The sequence below is a fragment of the Prionailurus bengalensis genome, chromosome D4 (assembly GCF_016509475.1).
Source record: "Prionailurus bengalensis isolate Pbe53 chromosome D4, Fcat_Pben_1.1_paternal_pri, whole genome shotgun sequence".
Classification (NCBI taxonomy): Eukaryota; Metazoa; Chordata; class Mammalia; order Carnivora; family Felidae; genus Prionailurus; species Prionailurus bengalensis.
Window position 1 is genome coordinate 86,152,229 of NC_057359.1, and position 17,331 is coordinate 86,169,559.

The window sequence follows — 17,331 nt, forward strand, 5'->3', positions numbered from 1 at the left end:
GGGGAGGGGCAGAGAGACGGGAGGACAGAGGATCCAAAGCGGGTTCAATGCTGATAGCAGTGAACCTGATGTGGGGTTCAAACTCATGAACCATGAGATCATGACCTGAGCTGAAGTCAGATGCTCAACCACCTGAGACACTCAGGCACCACTCTTTTTTGGGAAATTATAAAGCAAGTGGCCTTCATCTATTCTGGGTGGTTTGGACGTGGGACTGAACCACTCAGGCAACCTTTCATTCATTCGCTTTCACGCAAAAAATATTTATTGAGTGCATTCTAGCAGTTAGTCACAGCGGGTATCATTTAGAGAGGAAGAAACAGAGTTTAAATAGTAAACACAGAGGGGTGCCTGGCTGGCCTGGAGGGTAGAGCACACAACTCTTTGATCTCAGAGTCCTGAGTTCAAGCCCCACGTTGAGCATGGAGCCTACTTTAAAAAACACAGAGTTAGCAACGTGAATGGAACTGGAGAGTGTTATGCTAAGTGAAATAAGTCATACAGAGGAAGACAGATACCATATGTTTTCACTCCTGTGTGGATCCTGAGAAACTTAACAGAAACCCATGGGGGAGGGGAAGGAAAAAAAAAGAAAAAGAGGTTAGAGTGGGAGAGAGCCAAAGCATAAGAGACTCTTAAAAACTGAGAACAAACTGAGGGCTGATGGGGGGTGGGAGGGAGGGGAGGGTGGGTGATGGGTATTGAGGAGGGCACCTGTTGGGATGAGCACTGGGTGTTGTATGGAAACCAATATGACAATAAATTTCATATGAAAAAATAATAAAATAAAAAATATGTAGTAAACACAGAAAAATATAGAAGTACATATTATGAAACCCTCTCTGAAAGATTCGAGCGATTTCTAGTTCCAAAAGCCTTTGACTTGGAGGTATTACATTCAGGTCCCATTGACACGTGGACACTGTTTTCTTATTGTCTTGGAGGCTGATCTGACTCTTGGCTCGGAGACTAGACCCCCTTCTCATCTCAGTCACGTGGCTCATCTGAGCCCCACACTAACCCATCAGTCCGTATGTTGAAGAGTAATGCTTAACTCCGCACATGTCAGGTTAGGGGGATGGTGGAAGACGTTGTCAAGCCTGAGCAAGATTTTCTCCACCATAGAATGTGTTTATTCATATATTCTTTTAAATGGCCAGGTGAGGCTCTTTCAGAGATGGAAATCGCTAAATCCTCACTGATCTGGTGCTTTGACTTTCCAGGGTACCCAGAAAATATGCCTTCCGTACAGTCCCACAAAAACTCTCTCTGTGAAGTCCATCTTAAGGTGAGTACTCATGAATAGAAACCCAACACCAGGAGCCTTTATAAGTATTCTGCTCCTGCGATCATCTGATGTTACTTTTCTACTTTCTGGAGCCTTGACCACATAGCAGACATTTTGCCAAGCATCTGACTTGCATTACCTCCTGCATGTCAGCGTCTTCACAGCAAGTCTGTAGGATGGGTGCTGCGATCCTCCCCACTGTGCGGCGGAAGAAATGGAAGCTCAGAGAAAGCCAAGACCATACAGCGAGTGTGTGGTGAAAATTGAGCTCCCCTCTTAGGCATCTCCAAACTGCCTGCGTGGCTGCCTTCTTTTTTCTTGCATGCATGCAGATACTTTGGTTTCATAAACAAAATCAAGAAATATTTTTCCTCTCATTTTCCTGCTTTGAAACAGAAACTCATATGTCAGCAAATGCTTCTCAGGGAAGAATGTCCTTATTCTTTGCAAAGAGACAGTTAAATGAATGGAACATCCAGCTGCTCTGTGCCCGGCTGGGGCTCTGCCCCCACCTCTCCACCCTGCCTCGTGTCACCCCTCCCCCCCCATACCGGATGCCAGACACCCCTAGGAATGCCACCACTCAGGTGCTACCTGTTGCCCTGTCACCACCCGAGAGGTTACATTGTAGTAACGGTAGCTTCTTAGGCACAGCACTAAATGCTCTACAGACATTCTCTTAGAAAGTCTTTAAGTTTTTAATGTTTATTTATTTTTGAAAGAGAGAGTATGAGCTGGAGAGGGGCAGAGAGAGAATGGAGACACAGAACGCGAAGCAGGCTCCAGGCTCTGAGCTCTCAGCACAAAGCCCAACGCAGGGCTCGAACTCATAAACTGTGAGATCATGACCTGAGCCAAAGTCTGACGCTTAACCAACTGAGCTACCCAGGCGCCCCTCTTAGAAAGTCTTTAGACCACCTCCACAGAGTAGATCTGTTACCACCTACACTCCACAAGAAAGGATCACAGCCTCCGAGAAGTGAAGGGATTGGACAAAGATCTCACAGCTGGTAAACCACAGAGCTGGGATTTAAACCCAGGTCCCGGTCATTCCCAGGCTTGGGCCTTTAGCCACTAAAGCCCGTGTTGTGTGAATATAAACGGCTATCCCAGGGCCCTGTGGTTTACTCTCTGTTCATCGGCAGCTAGGTGGTGGGAAGAGATCATGTCCTCAGTGTCCCAGCCACAACGCACACTTGTCAGAAACATCTCTTAAATGGAGGGACAGTCTTGACTCCATTAGTTAGGGACCACATCTGGCTGATGAAGGGCACTGAGTTCAGAAGTAAAAATGTTCATATCTCATTTTCAAGCTTGATTTGCTCTTCAAATCGCAGGCCTTCTCCTTTCTGCTCTAGGCCTTCTGTCTTTTCTCCTGAGCAGTCTGAAGCCTGAGCTATGAAAGCCTCAGTGGAGAGGTTAACATTTTTATCAAGCACAGAAATACCTTGCTGCGTCTAAGGAGCTATAAATCTTAACCGGCTTTGAGAAGAACACTTAGAATTACACTGGCTTCCGATTTCTGTGACTTTTTTTTTTTTCCTAAAAAGAAGTTACTCCAGCTTCTTTATATTTAAGGACAAGTTTCATTTAGTCATGACCTCATTTAGTCCTGTGAGTAGGGCCTCCGCTTCTCAGCCCACCGCTCTGTAGCCAGAGCACAGAGGAAACCTTTCAGCCAGGAAACACTTTTTTTTTTAAAGACGTGGAAGAGCAAAACGTCTCCAGTTGCTGCCGATAGAAGAAAAGATTTTGTCTTTATTTGTTACCACCATGAACTTGAAAACTTTTTAAAAAGGAAATGAAACCGTGAATACTGTGGAGTCAGGTAAGTCTGGGTTCAGATCTTGGCTCTGCTCCTTACCAGCTTTGTCATCCTAGTTCAATTTCCTCACCTTTAAAATGGGGATAGAACAGTACTCGCCTCGTAGAGACAAAATGAGATCATCCACGTAAAGCATTTAGCGGGGTGCCCGGCATATAGTAAGTACTCCATAAAGATCAGCTATTATTATGTTTGCCTTTCATTTACAAATACGGGACTCCTAGATGAAAGGGGCCTCGGGGGTTGGGGAGTTCAACTCCCTGTTTTATTTATTTATTTAATTAATTAAATGTTTATTTTTGAGAGTGACAGAGACAGAATGCGAGTGGGTTAGGGGCAGAGAGAGAGGGAGACACAGACTCCGAAGCAGGCTCCAGGCTCTGAGCTGTCAGCACAGAGCCTGACAGGGGCTCAAACTCCCAAGCTGTGAGATCATGACCAGAGCCGAAGTCAGACGCTCGACCGACTGAGCCACCCAGGCGCCCCTCAACTCCCTGTTTTAACGTCTAGAGGAACTTAGGCCCAAGGAGGTTGGCATTGCTTTGCAAAGAAAACATGAAAGAACGAGCTTGTTAAGGGGGGGCCTTTTTGCCCTGAGTGGCAGAAGAATGGCCAAAGGAAGAAAGAAATGCCCAGTGGGCTTCATTACATTTCATTTTGTCATTAATTGCTACGGAAATGTCAATGAATCGCTTTTTTAGTAAATAAAAGTAAGAATCTTGAAGGTTAGGTTGCCCAAAATATGCTCCTGATTGCTCCCCTCCTCTCTTACTAGATGAGTGTCATTAAGGGGCAGTTCTATAAGGAAAGTACAGTGCCGTGTGTGGTTACCCTCATGCATTCATTCATTGAGCACCCCGTGTGATCGTTGATTTCCTGTGTACAGGCCCTCCAGGGAGTCCAGCTGTGATTTTGTAGGAGCTAGTACGTAGTTTCTCTGAAGCCCTGAGACTTGCGCCACCACGCTACGGCTCATTCTCTCCGTTCTATTTCAGTGCCATGAATCTGGACAAATTTGAGAAAGGCCCCAGAGAAATTTTTCATCCCGAGATCCAAAAGGTAACACAAGTTTTTTGCTTCATAATGGTGTATGTTCGGTCACGATGTTAGATTAGAACAGACAGATCATCAGCGATTCTTGGCCTAGGATACGACCATAAGCAGAATCACCTATGAGGCTTTGAAAAATAATCATAAAGAACCTCGCAGCTGAGATTCTGATTTGTCAAGTGGGGGTGGGAATCTGCATTTTTCACAAGTCCCACGAATGATTCTGAGGCATAGCCACAACTGAGAACCGCTGAACTAATACGGTCCTTGATCCATGAACCAAAAGGGTGTATGTTCAGAAGGACCTTACTGGGTTAAAAGCCAGTCTTTTTACTGAGTGATGTGGAATGTATGGAACGTGAGATTTTTTTTTAAGTAGCAAAACACAAAATGTGTTTATTGAGCTCTAACTCCAATAGAACACCATAGACGATAGAAGGTATCCGGAATCCATCCTGTTTTCTCAAGACTTACTGTTAAGGGAAAGCAGTCTGCCTTGGGAGAAAAAATTTCAGACTCATAATCTAGTAAAGGACCATCAGAAAAATGTCAGCCAAACTTCTGTCTTGTCTCAGTTAATTTAGCTTTGAAATTCTCCCCTTGAAACTTACGAATGCAGCCATCACATAGTGCCGGCTGTGTGTCAAAGCTGAGCTTAAAGGGACTGGGTACACCAAGGCCGGTGACAGGGAAGAGGCTGGAGAGTCAGGCTGGAATCCTAGCTAGGAGGCAGTGGAGAGCCTGTGGAATCTTTAAGTAGAGAAACATCGTGCTTAGTCCTCTTTTCAGGGAAATAATTCAGATGTTATGGGGAGGAGAGAGGGGAGCGTGAGTAGTCTTTGCTTGCATATCTTCAAAATAGTTAGCTTTTAAAATAATGAATAAGGGGCACCTGGGTGGCTCAGTTGGTCAAGTGTCCGACTTTGGCTCAGGTCACGATCTCACAGTTCGTGGGTCTAAGTCCTATGTCGGACTCTGTGCTGACACCTCAGAGCCTGGACCTTGCTTCAGATTCTGTGTCGTCTTCTCTCTCCACCCCTCCCCTGCTCATGCTTTCTCTCTGTCTCTCAAAAACACATAAAAGTTTAAAAAAATTTTTTAATTATAAAATAAATAAAATAAACATTGGCTCTCAGCTTACCCCAAATACATAAAGTTGTGAATTCCCCATATCTTCTGTTTTATTAAGACAGTATTTGTACACTAACTCAACTCCAGAAGGAACTGAGGCCAAAATGGGTGTATTCGGTTAAACTTTAAGCAACTTTAAGCTATGCAGTGCTTAAAACTAATTCTTTATATCAGATTTTCAAACAACTGGGAATTATTAATATGCTACCATCAATGTGCCTTTATTCTTTCATCTGTACAGGCTATCATACTCTTTTTTTTTTAAGGTAGGGGATTTTTTAATGTTTTCTTTATAATTAAAAAACATTTTTTTAACATTTATTTATTTTTGAGAGAGAGAGAGTACAAGCAGGGAAGGGGGAGAGAGAGAGGGAGACGTGGAATCTATAGCAGGCTCCAGGCTCTGAGCTGTCAGCACAGAGCCCGACGTGGGGCTCGAACTCACAGACCGCGAGATCATGACCTGCGCCAAAGTCATATGCTTATTAACTGACTAAGCCACCCAGGCGCCCCTTTTTTAGAATTTTTTAAAATATTTATTTGTGAGAGACAGCATGAGCAGGGGAGGGGCAGAGAGAGAGGGAGAGAGAGAGAATCCCAAGCAAGCTCTGCACTTGTCCGACACAGGGCTCGATCTCATGAACCACGAGATCATGACCTAAACCAAAATCAAGGGTCAGATGTTCAACTGACTGAGCTACCCAGGTACCCCTAATGTTTATTTATTTTGAGAGAGAGAGAGAGAGAGAGAGAAGGAGGGAGGGAGGGAGAAAGAAAGAGAGGCAGCGCATGCATGGGAGGGGGGCAGAGAGAGAGAGGGAGAGGATCCCAAGCAGGCTCCACCCTGTCAGCACAGCACTCGGTCTGACCTGGGGCTCGATCCCATGGTTCGTGAGATTATGACCTGAGCCAAAATCAAGAGTCAGACACTCAACCAACTGAGCCACCCAGGCACCCCCAGGTTATCAATATTCTTAATCCTTTCCTTCTTGGAGCCTGGATAGGACCCCCAGACACAGGGCCCCAAATCCACGGAGCCCATGGGATGCTTCTATCAGCATCTTGCCGCTGAGCAGAGATCCTCAACAGACTTCATCTCTGCTAAGTCATCCCTGTCTGACTTCCCTCTTCCAACAAAATCAAAGGGGACAAGATAACAAAATACGGAAGCCTTCTGCCTATTTATATCATAACTCTGTGCCTGTTTTTCACCAAACAAAAGACACCTTCAGCTTCCCCGACGTCTGCGTTTTGACTTTCTTGCCCTTAACAGGGGGCCACCCACGCGCCCTCCTCCATTCCGGGTGTGTGAGTGTGCACCTGTGTGTGCCCCTCGGTAGTGGTGGTTTCACAGCTGCCACCGTCTCCTGTAGGTGTACCTGAAGAAGCCCTGAGCCACAGGCGTTAGGGAGAAGAGAAGGAAAGCGGCCTTGGATCCAAGAAGTAAACCAAAAACAAACCGATCGCATTATGAAGAAGGCATCTTTCCACCAAGCAGGAAGGTGGCTGATGCTATTTAAAAATGTTACGCATTCGCCTTTTTCTGGCTGCTATACTATATAGTTACGTTTATCTTGGCCAGAATCTTCCAGAAGCCATGTGTGATAAGCTAGCTTTAAATAGATGGAGAAACCCGGGTGTCTGTGTGTTTCTTCCCACTGCGACGCAGTCTTTTGTTCCCAGAGAGCTGTGCTATCGTGTGACTTTCCTAGATGGCCAGGTATTTTACAAAAATCTGCACAACTAAATTTGAATTTTTTAAGCACTTCTAGGTGAGGAAACGCTGTAAACTGAAGCTTGGCTTTCACAGGAAGTCAAAATAAAATCGTTACTGTGAAGCGTGGACCTAACTTTCAAATCTTGGTTTGACAGGACTTGCTGGTTCTTGAAGAACAAGAGGTAAGTAATTTTATGAGAAATTTGTTCCTGCTGTGTTCTGCCTCAACCTTCACCATGACCATGACCTTTTCTTTCAGTCAAACCTCTCTACGTGGATTTGCTCGGTGAGCAAATTATTAGCATGGAAAGACTTTCCTGACATTTTTTTCCAAGGTACATTTCAGAATTTCCTGTGCAGCCAGCCATAAAGACATAAAAGGAAGCTACTTAAATCCGCTCGGAAATATTCAAATTTTACCCTTGTAATCAGGGCGAGTAATGAGGTTTTAATTTTCATGAAGTCAAAGGGTGTTAGTGCTTGACTAGCACACTCGATTTACTGACATCATATTTATTCTCACACTTCCATTCCCTGTTGCCCCACTTTAAAATTTTTTTTTAATGTTTATTTATTTTTGAGACAGAGACAGAGCATGAACGAGGGAGGGTCAGAGAGACAGGGAGACACAGAGTCCGAAGCAGGCTCCAGACTCTGAGCTGTCAGCACGGAGCCCGACGCAGGGCTCGAACTCACGGACCGTGAGATCATGCCCTGAGCCGAAGTCGGACGCTTAACCCACGGAGCCACCCAGGCGCCTGTTGTCCCACTTTTAAAAAAATGTCCTGGGTTTTCTAAGTACATCACTAACATAGGGAAATAATCAAAACGTTGTCAATAGGCAACTGAGTAGTTCAATTATAATTTTTGCATACCGTGCCTGTCAGTAAATGACCGTAGCATTCGGCCAGTTGCTCAGGCCACACTTGGAAAAGTCCTTAACACCTCTCTTTCCCTCTTACCCCAAATCTAATCCTTCGGCACATCCTATGACGATTTCTTCAACATATATCCCAAATTTGAACATTTCTCAAACTTGCCACCACGATGCTCTGATCCCTTGAACCACCCCCACCGTCTCTCACCTGCACTGTGCAGAACCTCCGGCTTTCAGCTTCCACTCTCTTCTCTTTCTCGTCTGGCATCATCCAAATGGTCCTTTTAAACGTCAAGCCAGGTCATCCCTACGTTGCAGGCTCTCATGGCTTTCCCTCTCCAAGTAAAGCCCCGAGTCCTCCCTGGCCTCGTAGGGCCTGCCTGACCCAGCCCTGCTACTTCTCTGGTCCTCTCCACACTAACCACATGTACTTGCTTCCTCCTCATCTGCCCTGGGAGGGCCCACCCCCTAGGATGCCCCTCCCCAGATGTCCTCAGGGCCACACCCTTTCCTTGATTAGAGTCTCTGCTTGGAGAGGCTGTCCTTGCTCACCCTCTAAAATAGCACACCCTGCCTCTTACCCTCTGCCCTAGAAGCTGCTCTGTGTTTCTTCTGGACACTCCTATTTTCATTTGCACACTTTGTACCACTAGAATGTAAGCAGCACGAGAGCTGGGTGGAACTTAATCAATTTGTTCATTGCCTTATCCCCAGATCCTAGAGCAGTGGAGAGAGGGCGCGGAGTAAATATCTGTTGCTTGAATAAGTGGACTATGTATTGATTAAATGAATTGTGAAAAACAATGATGTCATTGGGAAGAATGAGGTAGGGGCGTCTGGGTGGCTCAACCATCTAGGCTGGTTGAGCGTCCGACTCTTGATTTCAGCTCAGGTCATGATCCTGGGGTTGTGGGATCTCATGAGCCCCATGTCGGGCTTGGCACTGAGCACAGAGCCTATCTGAAATTCCCTCGCTCCCTCTCTCTCTCCCTCTCTCTCTCCCTCCCTCCCTCCCTCCCTCCCTCCCTCCATTCCTCTCTCCCTCCCTCTATCCCTTTCCCCCACACTTGATCTCTCTCTCTCTCTCTCAAATTAGAAAAGAATGAAGTAGATCTTTATTTCCTGGCCTGGAAAGTTTTCCATGATATAATGTTTACTGAGGGGAAAAGAAAGCAATTCACAGGGCAATTCCTGTTTATTTTTTAAGTTTATTTATTTTGAGAGAGCACACCAATGGGTGAGGGTCAGAGAGAGAGAGAAGGAGAGAGAGAGAATTCCAAGCAGGGCTCCACGCTGTCAGCACAGAGCCCATTGTGGGGTTCAAGCTCCCGAACTGTGAGATACGATCTAAACTGAAATCAAGACCGACTGAGCCACCCAGGCACCCCGGTTCCAATTGTTTTTATAAGCAAAGATTTATATGTGTATTCATTCGTTCGCTCATTCGTTGATTCAACAAATATTTACTGAGCTCCCCCTGTGTGTGTACCCTGTACTATTTGAGGCACTGAGGATACATCGGCAAGCAAGACAAGGCCCCTTCATGGAGCTTACGATCTGGTGGGGTAAGACAAAGTGCCCAAGTAAGCAGACATAAACGTGACAATGTGACTAGCCCTGAGGGCTGTGGGGAAAATAAAACAAAGTGGGCAGTGCAGGAAGGAGCAGGTCTTTTATGTTGAACAGCGTAGGTTTCTCTGAGCCAGTGACATCTCAGGGGATGTCGTGCCAAGTCGCTGTACGTGCCAAGTCGCTGAGATAATGCGGCCCAGGTTGTTGTAACTCCCAGGAGGACTTTGTGCAGGACGGTGGGGGTGTAGGATGGGCTGCTGCAGAGCACCAGCACACAGACGCCCACGTTTTTATCCGTATGTTATCCACGTACACGTCATGCCTGTGGCTGCAGTTGGTAGAAGGCAAGAAATGAAAGTAATAGACATTTCTGGCAAACATTCAAAAATTACAGAAATGCACAAAACTCGAAAGTACCGCCTAAAATCAGAGAGAAAACTGGTATTGGCATAGTATCCCATTTTGGTATACACGTTTGTTATATTTGACGTAAAATTAGGATTAGGCTGCGTAGAGTTTTCACGTCTCAGAACTATTCTGTTTGTGAATCCAGAGGTATTTATTTGGCACCTACTGAATACACGCACATGCCTGTTCTGACAAAGCGCAGAAATGTATAAATGGAACATGAGAAAGCTCCCCACCTTCACTTCCACGCCCTCCCCTCCCCACCCCTCCCCACCCCACCCCCAGCCCCGTACAACCCCTGTGAACTGGTTTGGGGTTTATCTTCTTACACTTCGTTTTTTGGACCTCCTGAGTTTTGGAAAAGTAAATAGCTGATCTCTTTCTCAATTTCATTTCTTTACTACGAGAATATTGCTCAACGCAATAAGAGCAAGCACTCGTCACAGTGTATTCCAAGAGGCCTGAGCCATGGTCACCCTTCAGGGAGGATGTGGCCAAGGCACTTCTGTTTAATCCTGCCACCTTCTCGGCCCGGGAGCATTTATCCTAATTCCACCCAGTTACAGTGATAAACCATCTGAGACCCGAGTTTTGTTCGTCCTCTGAGAGGCACCCCAGGAGAGGCATGGCTCCCCAGGCCGCAACACGCATGGAGACAGTGTGACAAGTGTAGGAACACGTGAATCATAAAAATGCCAAGGTAGCGCCTGACCCAGAGTAACAAGGAACCAGGGGTATCTGGTTTCAAATCAGGCCGTCATTTCTCGGTGCTTCTCGAATTATTGGGACTTCAGTTTCCCCACATACTTCACTTCCTTCAAAAGAAATATGATTCCTAGCTCATTATTAATTCCCGAGGATATGACTGCACCTTGGCTGATAGTCACGTTGACTTTTGTCTCAGAACATTTAGAACTTAAAAATCCAAAGTCCCTAAGGGTGCGTGGGTGGCTCAGTCGGTTAAGCTGACTCTGGATTTCAGCTCAGGTTCATGGGTTCAAGCCCCACGTCTGGCTCTGTGCTGACAGCATGGAGCCTGCTTGGGATCCTCTCTCCCTCCCTCTCTCTCTCTCTGTCTCTCTCTGTCTCTTCCCCCCTCCCTCCCCCTCTCCCCATGTCTCTGCTCCTCCTCCGCTCTTGCTCACTCTCTCTGTCAAAATAAATAAACTTTAAAAAAAGCACCCCATACAAGTAGGAATTGAAAAATGATTCTATCTCTATGATGAGTGTCTGAGCAGGACTTAAATCCTGAGAAAACCAGTTTGCACGGATTTCCCCATACCAGTCACCTCCCTCCTGGGGCCCAGATCTGGTGTTAGAACCTTGAGACCTCTGTCCCATCCCCCAAGATCTAGTGCTGAGAGATCAGCTTAATGATGTCAGCTTAAATAGTTTGCTCACATGTGATCTGTGGTGGTCGGGTAGTGCCACATCAAACCATCCCCTCCCCCAAACCATCTCTTCCAAAAATATAATCCACTCTATTCAGTGAAGCCTTGACTTCTGGAGATAGGTGGTAACTCTGAGTTAATCGTCACCATCATTTGGGAAGCCCTAGAAACAAAATTAGCTGGAGACCCTGTAGGTAAATTCCAGGTATTTTAACAAGGCCTTGCCACACTGCTCTTTCTGGAGTCCCCACCTGAAGCGGGAGGATTCCTCAGCCAGGGCGCTGGCAGCAGGATGCCAGTCACAGAGCCATAAAAACTCCTTCAAGCTTTGGCCGGTGATCGGGTGGCAGGAGGCCCCGTTTCTGCTTGTGGCTCAGCCCTTCTGTCAACCCAGCACTGCCCGGAGAAGACCACACCACGGGGCTGGGGAGAGTGCTGGGTCAAAAGTCTGGAGACCCGACTTCTGGCTCCTATCCCACCGTCCACTCAGTGCCTGCTTTGGGTGAGGCTGGCCTTCCCTGGTCTCCACTCGTCCTGTCTGTAAGAGGAAAGCGTGGACTCCATGGGCCGTAGGGTCCCTTCTGGTTCTAAGAGGCGGCCGGTTCCCGGCTCATGACTCTAGCCATCGACCCAGCCTTTCTGCTCTTGGCTAGCCAGCAGTCAGCTTGGCTGGACCTGATCCTGTGCCACCTGCCAGTCTGCTAGTTTGTTCTCTAGTCCAGTGGTTCTCGCAGTGGGGTTCCTGGACCAGCAGAACCAGCATCACCTAGGAACTTGTCAGAAATACAGACTCTTGGGCCCTACCCCAGAAGTGATGAATTGGAAACGTCAGGAGTGGAGCCAAGCAGTCTATTTTAGCAAGTCTGCAAGTGATTCTGACACCTGGTCAAGTCTGAGAGCCACTGCCTTAGTCTCAACACTGTTATCCTAAGAGATACTATTATAGGCAGACTACTATAGACACTATTTATTTATTTATTTATTTATTTAATTTATTTGTATTTTGAGAAAGAGCGCATGTGTGCATGAACAAAGGAGGAACGGAGGAAGAGGGAGAGAGGGAATCCCAAGCAGGCTCCTTGCCTAGCCCAGAGCCCAATGCTGGGCTCGATCTCCCAATAGTGAAATCATGACTTGAGCCAAAATCAAGAGTCAGAAGCTTAATCAGCTGAGCCACCCAACCACCCCATGTAGGTGCTTTTTTCTTAAATTTTTTTTTTAACATTTATTCATTTTTGAAAGGCAGAGAGAGAGCACGAATGGGGGAGGGGCAGAGAGAGAGGGAGACACAGAAACAGAAGCAGGCTCCAGGCTCCGAGCTATCAGCACAGAACCCGACGCGGGGCTCGAACTCACGGACCGCAAATGACTTGAGCCGAAGTCGGCCACTTAACCGACTGAGCCTAGGTGCTTTTTAAGGGATCTCTGAGAATGGAGGGTGTGCCAGAGTCTTGGAGACACGTGACTGCTGTCATCATTTCCAAAACAGAGGAAGAAAAGTTAGCAAGTTTAGAATCCTCGAGTAGGAAGAGACCCCAGACAAAAATTCTAAGAAATTACCAAAAACAAGATTGTGAAGAAGAGGTAATCATTTGGAGGCAGCTTGTGAAAAACAAGTTGTATCTGACCAGTTTTGTGTCTTTGCTCCTTTATTATGCACACGGTTATGCCATGAATATTTATTAATCGTCTCTAGTATACCCAGCACCGTGATGGGCACTGGAGATTTGGTAGAAAGGAAGACGTGTATGATCTATCCTTCAAAGACTTGTGTTCTAGTAGTAGAAACAGACACAAATGCACATTTTTTTTAAATTTTTTTTTCAACGTTTATTTATTTTTGGGACAGAGAGAGACAGAGCATGAACGGGGGAGGGGCAGAGAGAGAGGGAGACACAGAATCGGAAACTGGCTCCAGGCTCTGAGCCATCAGCCCAGAGCCTGACGCGGGGCTCGAACTCCCGGACCGCGAGATCGTGACCTGGCTGAAGTCGGACGCTTAACCGACTGCGCCACCCAGGCGCCCCAACACAAATGTACATTTAATAAAAGAATTACTGAGTATGAATAGTGCTAAGAAAATAAACAAGATGCTATGGCTGGCAGTGACTTTATATTGAAAAGTCAAGGAAGGCCTCTCTGGACACGGGCATTTGAGCCAAGACCTGCATGATGGGAAAGAGCAGGCCGTAGAAGGGGCTGTGGAAGAGTTCCAGGTGAGGGCTCAGCCTGGGCGCATTCTCTTTCACGTTCTGTATAGAAAACCACACTCACTGATGGATGTGCATCTGTCTGTTAGGTGTGTTGAGGACAGAAAGATGCTTAGAAGCACAGCGTTGGGCCATTGGATTTTTCATCTTAATTCTCCCAGACCCAGCTTTCCTGAATCCTGGCATTCTGCCTTACCCGCCCACCCCACCCCCTGCCACCAACCTGTGATCCACTGGCCAATGCTTTAAACACCTTTGTTCCTAGCCTACCCTTTAATTGACCACCTAGAATTCCCCCATCTAGTGGTGCATCACAGAGCCTCGCAAAAGTGGATTCTCTTCCAACCTTAGATTTCATTTTTGTTATGAAATACTTCAGATATACAAAAAAAAGGATAGAGAATAATATTATGAAGACCTGTAAACCCATCATCCAGCTTAAGGAAGAAAATATGAAAAGTACCATTGATCTACCTGATCTCATTCCTCACTCTTCCTGTAGAACATATCATCTTGTATTTGGTATTTATTATTCCCACAGAATCTGATTTTAATCCATTGTTTAGAGTTCAGGGTAGCAGATTGAACATTTGTACTAGCGACTTCTTGATATCCCCACCCCAACATACGCATCTGTTTTGTGACTTCTTGAGGTTAATTATCTTGAGGAATTCGGGGAAACCAGCTTTTAGAATAAATTGCCTACGGTTTCCATTTCTGTTCCTAACAGTCCACAATATATCAGCCTAAGATTGTTGGGTTCAGTTTTGAATTACACCGAGCTCTCCTGTGTTAACTGATCAGAACATGGCACCAGTCCTGTGAGCTCCTGCTGGCAATTTGAGTGCTGTTTTGCTGCAGAATAGACCTGGCATCCAGCAGAAGCCATTAGTAATGAAATTACAAATGAATTAACTCACATAAAAAAAAAAAAGAGTCTCAACTATAAGCTATAAAAACCTATAGAAATAAATGGTTTTGTTAATACTAGTCAAAATTGAGATGGAGGAGAGAAAGTAATCCTCAAATATCCCATCTTGGTCATTGAAATTTTCCTAAGTGATGAACAACACCTACCCTAACTGTGTATGTTTTCATGATAAAGTTACATTCAACGTCTTTTGTTGTCTTATTGTAAGGGCTCTGTGAATTTCAAGTTCGGGGTTCTATTTGCCAAAGACGGGCAGCTCACTGATGACGAGATGTTCAGCAATGGTAAGTGTCCCCTCCTTTGTGCTCACTGAAACCCTTGTTGACAGTTTTGACAATCCAAACTGAGCGTACCTGTTGAGTTGGAGTCTTTCAGTTGTTTCACGAAATTTTAGGGTAAAATTTCAGGGTCAACTTTGTAGGGCAGCTGCTGTCCAGTTTCATCCAACTTGGCAAATATTTGTCGGTCACCAAATTTGGACCGGCCACCGGCACCAGAGATGGAGTCTGTCTGGAAAAGTACACGGGATTGGAAGAATTTGGCTCTACATCATAATCTCAGTAGCAGAGGAAGATTTTTCTCTGATATTTACGGTTGGGAGAATTATCAAATGTGCCATTTTCCTGTTGTTGTAACCTGCGCCCTTCTTGTTACATACCTATTCATTATTAATAGAAGTAGCAATGGTGTTTACGTTTTGCAACACTAAAGCCTTGTGATCCCCGTCCGGCAGCGGGAAGGTTGGTCAGTCTGATTCTGTGGTTTTCCTTTCCTTGGAATCCCGTGAATTGTGGAAGTTCCTTTGCGGTCTCCGGGAAGGAAGCGTGGCCTCTCCGCTCGGTCTGCTGCCCGAGTCTCCACAGCCTCGTTAACGTTCCAGTGATTTCAGGGCATTGTTAGGAAATGACGACCTTGCACATTCTGTACTTTATTCACACTCTACCTCTTCCTGCAGAAATCGGAAGTGACGCTTTTCAAAAATTTTTACATCTTCTGGGTGACAAAATCACCCTAAAGGGCTGGACAGGCTACCGTGGCGGTCTGGACACCAAAAGTAAGCTCACCTCCTGATCTCTTCTGCTGCCATTTGTATAACTTCTCTAGTAGTCAGCCTGACCTGTATTTGGATTTAGTCCCAAGGTGGGGAAGGGATGGACAGGAAAGGATGAGAAGGAATTTGAGCTTCATACCCAGTCGGACACAGGGCGGCTGGACACATCTGGGGCCTCCATTGAGTCTGGCAAGTCCAAGCCCACCCTCAAACAGCCCCTACGTGTGGCAGGCCACAGTCCGTGAATACTTACTGTCGAGAGCCTCTGTGTACCAGGGCTATGTGAGGCTCCAGGGACGTAGCAATGGATACACCCACATGGTCCCTACCTTTCTAGGAGCTGATAGTCCAGTGGATAGCACAGACCCTAAACAGATAATTACCAAATACCTTAGCACTAAGTGCTTGGAGGAACAAAGAAGAAAAAGCGCAGAGTGCCGTGGGGCATTTTCCCTAGTCTGGGGGATGAGAGAAGGCTTCCCTGAGGGAAGGCTGAGAGGGAGTAATTTGAGTCTTGAAGGGAGAAGAGAATTCTAGGCAAGAGAACATTTGTGAAGTCGCTGAGTGAGGAAAGAGCCTGATGTGTTCTAGAAACTAAGAGAACATCTGCACGGCAAAGGGACTGGAGAAGAGGAGGGGGCGATCCCGCGGGGAGTTTGAGATCACATGAAAAATTTCGGATTTTATTGTAAATGGAGTTGGATGTCATGAAAGGGTTTTAAGTAGAGGCGTGGTGGGGTCTGATTGCACCCTCCAGCCGAACTTGCTGGCCGCGGTGTGGGGAATGACCCGGCAGGGTGCATGGGCACACGGTGAACCTGACCGCCCATAGGTTCGCTACCCCCATTGCCAATACTCAGCCTCTCTGTTACGGTCACAGCCACCATCCACTGAACGCTTGCTGTGGCCTGGTACCCTGCAAGTATAATCTTGAAAACATCCCTAGAAGGTAGTTACTATTTTTATCCCCGTTTTCAAATTAAGAAACTGAGGCTTCGAGAAAATTAAGGTGACTTGTTAAAAGGAACATAGCTGAGAACTCGAACCCAGGTCTGCTTAACTCCAAAGCCAGTGGTTTCAGCCACTCTGCCCGTGAGAGTACTTGCTTTGTTTTATGGACGTCATAATTATGTGTACGTCATCTCGTGTTAATTTTGTCCCGTACACGAGCAGTAACTGGAAGGCAAGAGATTGCAGCACCTTCTCCTTTTAAAGCCCAGACGTCTATGTGAATCAGACAGCAAGCGAGCTTAGAGCGGGGAGGAAGAGGGCTCTCCACGTGGGCAGGAGCCTTGTATTAGCTGGTCAGTGAGCCATACTGTGGCTTCCGCTCAGGTGGATAACCCAGAATGATCTTTGGGAGTGTACTAACTGTGTGCTATAGTCCCCCAGCCTGCAAATAAAGACTATTTCCTTAGGGTGTCAGAATGCTCTGTGTCTACTAAATGCTCATGTTTATGTCTTACAGATGATACCACAGGGATACATTCAGTTTATACTGTCTACCAAGGGCATGAGATCATGTTTCATGTTTCCACCATGTTGCCATATTCCAAAGAGAACAAACAGCAGGTATGTGCGAACACAGGCTCTTTGAGAACACACAGACCATCACATGGTGACCTAAATGTGGAGAAAGCGTCGCTATGATTTCGTAGAACAAGAAACCGTATGTGCTAATACATGAACTGAACTTCAGGCACCAGTGTAGGGACGTTTCTAGTCTGTGTATTTGAACTTTCCACAAGCCTTGGGAAGCACTGTTCTCACCGATGCTATCCCCTTACATAAGGGATCAGAGATAATCGTGCACACACGTGTCTCTGTGTGAACGTGTATGTGTATTTGCATGCGTGAGTGTGGTTTTACAGACTCGTGAG

General features: G+C 46.2%; 1 protein-coding gene across 2 annotated transcripts in view; it reads left to right on the forward strand.

Moving 5' to 3' along the window:
* GARNL3 (GTPase activating Rap/RanGAP domain like 3) overlaps positions 1-17,331 on the forward strand; it is a 149,294-nt gene that overhangs the window by 87,662 nt on the left and 44,301 nt on the right. For both annotated transcript variants that reach the window (XM_043566978.1, XM_043566979.1), the window contains 6 exons: positions 1,224-1,288; positions 4,109-4,172; positions 7,167-7,193; positions 14,609-14,684; positions 15,356-15,454; positions 16,920-17,023. In XM_043566978.1, the coding sequence (XP_043422913.1) occupies positions 1,224-1,288; positions 4,109-4,172; positions 7,167-7,193; positions 14,609-14,684; positions 15,356-15,454; positions 16,920-17,023 (435 nt within the window). The remainder of the gene's footprint in view (positions 1-1,223; positions 1,289-4,108; positions 4,173-7,166; positions 7,194-14,608; positions 14,685-15,355; positions 15,455-16,919; positions 17,024-17,331) is intronic.